Here is a 9,295-nt window from a genome sequence, read left to right on the forward strand (position 1 = left end):
TATCATACAGCATTCCCCAGAGGTGATAAATGATTCATTTAATTACTGTGTAATTGGCCCAGACTACAGATATTTAGCCTTTTGTTTTGTAACATAAGTTTTATGTAGGTTTCCTGGTCTAAACATTTGAGTTGAAAATGACAGTGATCAGGAGGGGAAAACTCGTAAAATCTTGTCTTTTTTTTATGACAAAACCCCGGCTGACTTTGCAATGGAGCATGAATAGTTAGAAATGGGCTCCCTGGGGCCACAGTACGCTCTGCCTCTAGTCTTTACAGTAACGAAGGAACTGGAAGGCATGTGAAGACTAGAAACATCTACATCTAACAGACACACTGCGAGAAGAAGTCTATACTTAGATCTTTGTTACCATGCATGGACCCTCACTCAACTCAGAGTATCCAAATGTAACCATAGTATCCAAATGTAACCAAAGTATCCAAATGTATGTAACCAGAGTTACATTTGATTTTTCTGTGGAAAAAAGCTACAATAGTGGTTCTCAAAGTGGATTCCAGTGACTATCTGGGTTCCTTTACTTATGGGGGGGTATAAATGGACCCATTCAAGTATGTAACTCTTGGCAGTGTACAAATGGAACCAAATGGACCCGTTAGGGTCCATTTGGTTCCATCTTCCATTTGTACACTGTCAAGAGTTAAGGGGAGACCTTGAAATGCAAAAAGTTTGAGAAGAAGAACCATTGATCTAACACAGCACAGTCACATTGGGGAGAAGAAGTATTCACTGGATCTTTGTTAGTGTTACCAACCTTGGAGGCAGATCAAGCCGACAGAGCAGACCGTGAAAACGGATGGCATCCTCTTGTCGGTTCCTCTGCGCCGATGTTCCGTCCTCGTAGATACTTCCATGGTTTGTTCTTAAACGTGAAAAATGAAATGTCTCCCCCCCGTTTAGGTCTCTCTATCTCTCCTCTCCAGCAGTGGGAGAACCAGACCCAGACCCAGACCAGACCGCAGCGAACAACAACAGGGATCCGTATAAATGAAGATAGTATTACAGCCTCTAAAAAAAAACTGTATACAGGAGCTTCTTTTCTCACGGTGAGACTGGAGACTCTCTCAGGCTCACCTCTCTCTGTTTAGTCCCCTCGTTCTTCTGGAAAAAGCACAAAGAAAGAAGATAGAACACGGACCTAAACGACTAAAAAAAACGAGTTGGAGGAGTTAAAACTGTGTGAAAAAAACTAAGTTTTACAGTTTTGAAAGAGTCCCGTGGGAAGTCTACACTCTACAGCTCGTGCGGCGAAATGCGAACTCCGGGAACAATTGTTGTTGGAGGAACTCGACTGTACCATACAATACGATCCTCTCTCTCTCTCTTTCTCTCTCTCTCTCTCTCTCTCCATTCAATGTGTTTGACCGTCTTGTATGGAGCCGCGTCTCTTCCCTGCGAGGCGAGCACTTCTCTTCTCTTCAGTCCACACTCACACACAACAGACTCGCTCTCTCCCACGGCGGAGTGCTCTCACTGCGGACTTGCGGACGGAGCTGCTTGCTTTACTTCCAAGTTTAGTTTGTCTTCCCACTCATTCAGCTCCTCGCCGTCGTTTGTTTCATCATTGCCAGTTCCGGTGTTACGACCAGAATGGCAACCCTGTCGAATCTTGCGACCACAGAGGTCGCTGTTTCACAGATTTGGTGTCGTGTTTGCGGTGGTGGGAAAAAAGTACTCAAATTTTTTTGCTTAAGTAAAAGTATCAATACTTCAATGTAGAAATGCCCTGTTACAAGTAAAAGTCGGGAATTAAACATTTACTTGAGTAAAACTACAAAAGTATTGGTATCAAATTGTGCTTAAAGTACCAAAAGTAGAAAGTACCCATTATGCAGTAGAATGTGCCTTTTCACAGGTTATCATGAATATATATAAATGTATTAACAATCTTTTGAAAATAGCAGATCTACAAGCTCACAACACGTCGCATATTTGCGATGTGTTGTGAGCTTGTAGATCTGCTGCTATTTTCAAATAGCCAAAGTTTAAATACGGCTGGTGTGGTTAATGTATATGTTTTGTAATAATAATCAAAATCTACAAAGTAACTAGTAGCTAAAGTTATCAAATAATTGTAGTGGAGTGAAAGTATCATATTTGCCTCTGAGATGTAGTGGAGTAGGAGTAAAAGTACAGACAATTGGAAATACTCCAGTAAAAAAAAAATCACAATTGTACTTGTACAGTACAGTACTTGAGTAAATATACTGAGTTACTTTCCACCACTGTTTATTGTAATGTGTTTATTGTTGTTATAGTGAGAATGTCGGGTATTAATTATGCTGATAGTTTATGGGGAATGGTGGACATGTTTTCCATGTGGACTAGGCAATAAAAGGCTGAAAGGCCATTTTATTTATAGTTTATTAAGTTGTATTATTTAATTTAATGTAATTGATATGACAGTAAAAAAAAGAGTTGATATAAAAGGATGTTATGATTAAAAAAGATGGTGTTTGTTTTTAAATACTGTATATTTTTCACGATGAAAAAAAGGAGAGGGTTTGAAACACTGGGCTACAGTGACCTCTGCTGGCACAGTATTCACTAGGTTACTAATTTTGGTGTAACGATCGATTCCCAACCTGTTCCCAACTTGGGAAAAGTTATCCAATACAACACTGCCACCCTGTGGCCGATTGTGTGTATTGTCTTAAATTCTGCCTGGATTAATTGCACAGATGTTGCAGGCAAGTCTTGCTTTAGCGATAGTGACCTGGTAGTGACCTATGAAGATGATAGTGTTAGTGGTCACCAGATAATTCGACAAAGCTTAATGTCGTTTATATCAATGAATAAAGCATTACATCCATCCCATTGTTTGTGGAATCCTACTTGTATGAAACAGTAAAGACATGCACCCATAAAAAACAGTTAGAATAATGAAGCAAAAAAAATCTATAACAACATCTCAAAGTATCAAGCGGGATTCGATCCTGCCTCCACAGTTGACAAAAATCCGTGGTCCTGCGCCTAACCTGTCACGCTGTGAGACACTGGAAGGACTCCCAGGAAATAATGTATATAGTCTTTTAATGTATATCTGGTTGCTCATATAAGCAGATATTGACTGATATAAGCGTTCCGTTCACATGATAGTTTAATAGCTGTAGAAACAAGTCAATGATGTTGGTGGTCACACCATGAACCACAAACTCTTGTGTGAAGTCTGACAAGTGCATAATAGCCTATCATATTAATAATCTTAGTTATCTTTGAATTACAAAGGCTGCTGTGCACTGCAGAGCGTAGAACAGCATCACCTGCTGTAAGTCCTACGTTCAGACAGCAGCAGCATCAGTTCAAAGTAGCCTCATTATATTATATCACAATGCATTCATCTAATCAATATCAAGCCCATTAACCTGGACTCTACACACCTCTTCAGTTGTGCATTAATGCCATTTTCTAACCACTCTATTACATGGCCACAACTTTGTGTGCGAAAATGTCATATGACCATTTTATTTTACCTGTAAAATCACATTGAGACCATAGTCTCTTTTACGAGTGTGCACTGGCCAAGAAAAGAGGCAAATACATGTTACACAGCTCTGCCAGTAACAACAAATACATGACATGACAAAGACAAACAAATAACATTCGTAATACCAAGAAAAAACTACTACCAGGGAGGCTCAGAGAGAATCTAAATAGCTAACCATTAACAGACTAATGAAAAACTAATAAGAACATATATCATAATGATAATTATGACCATAATGGCCACATGGATGGAAATAGGAAGTACAAGGAGGACACATAAGCTCTGATAGTCATTTGTTTATTAAGGGTTGTTACATCCTCAAGATACTATGCTAAATAGCACAATCAAAATCAGCTATTCAACAAGCATGTACAGTGTACACATACAAGGAGACAGTCTTCAAACATTGTTCTCTTGCAGTAGGCTACACAACAATCACATGGAAGAAACCAAAAAACAAACCAAGTGCATGGAAGCATATTGCACATAACTGAATATTGCACATTTCAGTAGACCATGCAGATTTTGCTAGCTAGCACCATTACTACATGGCCATTTAGCAAACAATTTATCAGCACTCAGCTTGTTTAGTGGCTGAATTAAGTAGTAGCCATGGAAACCAACGGAGCAGGAGGCTCCTGTTGTTGTAGCGCGAGGCAGCTTGATGTACAAGTTGCGCTTTACATTTACATATGGACATTAGAATACCAATCAATGATGGTTTTAGACCTAAATGAGAAGGGCCATGGGTAGACTGAAATGTTTGCCTTAATTATTGGGAAGAATGGGAATCACTTCAGAAATTTGGAGGAAGATTTGATTTAATTAATTTGTCCCTTAGTAAGTAAGTAAGATGATGATAAGTGGTCTATATCAGCAGGGGGAATCCTCTGCTGGCCCGTCTGACACAACTCCCTCAAAGTCCTGCGATGTGAGCACAGCTGAATGGATAGAGAGGCTCTGCTTGTTTGGGTCGCAGTAGGTACTAGTTTCAATTCTTGGCTTTGGCTGTGTTTGTGTGTTCCATGAGCAAAACCTTAACACCTCCAACCCTTGATGTTTGCTGCCAAGCAGGGCACTGGGGGTTACCATTTCTATAGTCTTTGGCATGACTGATGATAGATTGAATCCTGACATGACCTCCCAATCTCAGGGCAGACACTCTAGAAAGTAAAAGAACATAATAAGGGTATTATTATTACAAGGGTAAATGAGTGCAAAGAAAAACAACTGAGTGCTCCAAATGATCCAGGTAAACATCAAACCTGTAGCATCTGTATGCATGATGAGGTGGTGAGGCTAGCTGGTCTCCTCCTCCTCCTCCTCCTCCTCCACTCCTACTCCTCCACTCCTCTACTCCTCCACTCCTACTCCACTCCTACTCGTGACACCGCAGAAAGGGCAATGGAAATGGGCCCCACTGGGCCTGCAGTCCATGTGGCAGATGGTCACGTATAAGTCTATAAAGAGACAAAAGCATCATGTCCATTGTATGGTTTCCCTATGAAATTAAACTAACTAGTGTTACAGACTAGACAGGTCTTGGGATTGAAGTGCTCATTGTGTCTATCAAGTCCTAACCTGGAGTGTGTAGATAGAGGTGGAAACCAAGGACATTAACAAAAGGAGATGGACTGGCTTTAAAAAACAGATATTGTTTGGAGGTGGGTCAGTCCAAATGTTTAAGGAAAGGAAAAAAAATAAACGGAAGGAAGTATAAACCCTATATACTCCTAATACTGGTATGTGACATTATTATGGGTAAGCTTACTTAACAGCAGTACAAACAAGTGATAATGGAATAGCACAAAGCTAATGGAGGGTAACTAACCATCAACTCTGACTGCATTCTTTTTATGCACATCCAAGTGCCTTAAGACCTTTTTTGGGTCGTACCTTTGAATTTCCCAGTGGGACAACTGAGTGCTCCAAATGATCCAGGTAAACATCAAACCTGTAGCATCTGTATGCATGATGAGGTGGTGAGGCTAGCTGGTCTCCTCCTCCACTCCTACTCCTCCACTCCTACTCCTCCACACTCCTACTCCTCCACTCATCCACGTGACACCGTAGAAAGGGCAATGGAAATGGGCCCTACTGGGCCTGCAGTCCATGTGACAGATGGTCACGTATAAGTCCATAAAGAGACAAAAGCATCATGTCCATTGTATGGTTTCCCTATGAAATTAAACTAAACTAACTAGTGTTAGAGACTAGACAGGTCTTGGGATTGAAGTGCTCATTGTGTCAATCAAGTCCTAACCTGGAGTGTGTAGATAGAGGTGGAAACCAAGGACATTAACAAAAGGAGATGGACTGGCTTTAAAAAACAGATATTGTTTGGAGGTGGGTCAGTCCAAATGTTTAAGGAAAGGAAAAAGCTAGTAGCCTACAAGACACTCGCAAAGTTATCCTTGTCTAGCTCTGGTCCATAGCGTTAGGAGTTCTCCTTAACGCTATGATACTTTCCATTCTTTCCCCTCGCACCGCAGCCTCTCGTCTTCAATCCCAAGAGACTAGAAAAGTGGAGCATTTTCACAAATCACACAAAGTGCTGTGCATGTTTACAAATTGACAGATGTAATGACAACATTTCGACAAAAACACAAATGGTCAAAGTGGATCCCTTGTGTCTCAATTTCATCATGTTCATTGATCATGGCAAGATCTTTAGACCTACAATATCTTTAGTGGCCTAACCCACCGACCCAAAACCACAACAAAGACTTAAGTAGGTGACTGTTATCCAACTTTCTGAAAGTCACATTTGGGGCCATGAAAATGGGCACTTTATCAATAGATGTTTTAAGGAATGATTATCCTTATTAATTGTATGTCTGTTGCCAAATGCTCTGTTCTCTGAAGGCCACATTGCCCACCTCCATGACCACAACATGCTGCCCAGGTGTGCATCTCTAAGTGACTGAGCCTGAGTACAGTTGTAGCTGGTAGAAGCACTCACATGTCACATCGCAGGACTGTGAGGGAGTCGAGTCAGGACGGGCCAGCAGAGGATTCCCCCTGCTGGCCACTCCACTCCTACTCCTCCACTCCTCCTCCATGTGACATACGTGACCATCTGCCACATGGACTGCAAGTCTATAAAGAGACAAAAGCATCATGTCCATTGTATGGTTTCCCTATGAAATTAAACTAAACTAACTAGTGTTACGGACTAGACAGGTCTTGGGATTGAAGTGCTCATTGTGTCTATCAAGTCCTAACCTGGAGTGTGTAGATAGAGGTGGAAACCAAGGAAATTAACAAAAGGAGATGGACTGGCTTTAAAAAACAGATATTGTTTGGAGGTGGGTCAGTCCAAATGTTTAAGGAAAGGAAAAAACTAAAAGAAAGGAAGTATAAACCCTATATACTCCTAATACTGGTATGTGACATTATTATGGGTAAGCTTACTTAGCAGCAGTACAAACAAGTGATAATGGAATAGCACAAAGCTAATGGAGGGTAACTAACCATCAACTCTTAGCGCGTTCTTTTTATGCACAGCCATGTGGTGCGAGACCCTTGCAATCAGGTGGTAGGTTTGAATTTCCCAGTGGGACAAAGATAAAGGTACAGAACAAAGTGCCTTATCGCCGTTGGTGTGTTGGACCTCCTTGAACACACTGCTATGGACCTGAAGGAACAATATAGGAAAAATAAACATTTTTTTTAAATTGTTAATAGCTCTAGGGCAGTGGTTTTCAACCTTTTTCCATGTCAAGGACCCCCAAAATCATATGTATTTGACTACGGACCCCCATCTCAAAATTTGTGCCAGAGATTTTTCAAAAATAGCAGATATACAAGCTCATAGCGTGGCACAGTGCTATGAGCTTGTATATCTGCCATTTTGAATAGCCACAGTGTGTGTGTGTGTGTGTGTGTGTGTGTGTGTGTGTGTGTGTGTGTGTGTGTGTGTGTGTGTGTGTGTGTGTATATATATATATATATATATATATACATAAAATATGCAGGTTTAAGTGGTTAATATGATTGCAACGCTATATTAGATAATCTTGCTGGAGACCCCCTGGAAACCCTCAAAGAACACTGGTGGTCCCCGGACCACTGGTTGAGAACCACTGCTCTAGTCTAGGGCACTGTTTCTCAAATAGGTTCAGGACTATTTTGCCTACAGGTATTATATACACATTTATATTTATTTATTTGTTAAGCTCAAGGAAACCTGTCTACATTCAAATAACAAATCACCCCCCCCCCCCCCCCCCCCCAAGCTGGCCATGGGGGGGTGAACCCTACAACTCTCGTAGATTGAAAACGTCAGAATCGTAAATACGTCTACGAGGGTTGTATACTACAGCTAGCACAAAACATTTTCAGATGGGGGGGACAAATACTATAATAATGTGAGGGTCCATGACATGAAAATATTTAAGAACCACTGGTTAAAATAATTAAAAAATTGAGAAGCAAGCCCAAATAAGCAACTGAAATGTATAAACAATCCCAAAAAAAAACGCAGCCCGCAACTAACCAATATTTACAAGCAACTTCACAGCAACATAAGCCCAATGTCCATAAGTCCATCATGATTTGTGAGCGTGGGAACTCATTTTAAACAAGCTTAGTGCTTTACGAGTTATCCAGTTTAGTAGACCTTGTATTGTGAATTGTACTTCCATGTACTGTTTCTCATGTCTTACTAAATAAAGTACATCAATCAATCATGTCACTAATAATAAGCGGACATGACAACACTGCTTGTAGACCTTACTGTTATTTAGCTTTAGCCATTCAAGCTAACTAGCTGGCTACTGAACTTGCAATGCTCAATTAGAGAACTAAGGGATAAACAAGAGCACAGGCCCTACTCGTGGACGTCGGGCCCTCATACCAACCTCATGGAGTCTGTTTCTCACAGTTTGAGCAGAAACATGCACATTAGTGGCCTGCTGGAGGTCGTTTTGTAGGGCTCTGGCAGTGCTCCTCATGTTCCTCCTTGCACAAAGGACCAGTTAACGCTCCTGCTGCTGGGTTGTTGTCCTCCTACGGCCCCCTCCACGTCTCCTGGTGTACTGGCCTGTCTCCTGGTATCTCCTCCATGCTCTTGACACTGTGCTGGGACTGGGAGACACAGCAAACCTTCTTGCCACAGCGCGCATTAATGTGCCATCCTGGATGAGCTGCACTACCTGAGCAACTTCTGTGGGTTGCAGAAACTGCCTCATGCTACCTCTAGTAGTGATGGCACTGGCAAAATGCTAAAGTACCCAAAAATCAGCCAGAAAGGACGAGGACAGGGAAATGGTCTGTGGCCACCACCTGCAAAACCATTCCTTTATAGGGGTTGGCTTGCAAATTGCCTCTAATTTCCACCTGTTGTCTGTTCCATTTGCACAACAGCAGGTGAAATTGATTCACAATCAGTGCTGCTTCCTAACTGGACAGGTTGATATCCCAGAAGTGTGATTGACTTGGAGTTACATTGTAATGTTTATGTGTTCCCTTTATTTTTTTGAGCAGTGTATTTCTTTATTATCAGACATTATAGCCCAATCAGACCAATATAGCAGTGGATATACCTCTAAAAGGCCATATACTGTAAGCCATAATGTCCATTATTTCTCCTGCCAAAAGTAGCTCCTACCTGGTGACTGGAAGGTATTTTATGGCAAAAAATGGCTTGCAGGTATCAGGCAAGTTACCTAGTAACCTAGCCCCCCCCCCCCTCTCGAACTGTTAGGTGTACATATTTTGTTTTTCTTATTTTTTTTAAAACTGCTGATGTTCTGCATAGTAGCTATTGTATATCTGTTTGTCATTTAA

At 41.2% G+C, this 9,295-nt stretch overlaps 1 protein-coding gene across 1 annotated transcript in view; it reads right to left on the reverse strand.

The window, feature by feature from the left end:
- The window catches only part of ptk7b (protein tyrosine kinase 7b), a 138,448-nt gene extending 136,895 nt beyond the window's left edge, over positions 1–1,553 (reverse strand). Inside the window, exon 1 of the mRNA XM_084076880.1 lies at positions 773–1,553. Within this exon, the coding sequence (XP_083933006.1) occupies positions 773–872 (100 nt within the window). The 5' untranslated portion in view covers positions 873–1,553. The remainder of the gene's footprint in view (positions 1–772) is intronic.
- Positions 1,554–9,295: the final 7,742 nt, after the last annotated feature.

The sequence above is a fragment of the Gymnoscopelus microlampas genome, assembly GCF_963454915.1.
Source record: "Gymnoscopelus microlampas genome assembly, chromosome: 13".
Taxonomy (NCBI): Eukaryota; Metazoa; Chordata; class Actinopteri; order Myctophiformes; family Myctophidae; genus Gymnoscopelus; species Gymnoscopelus microlampas.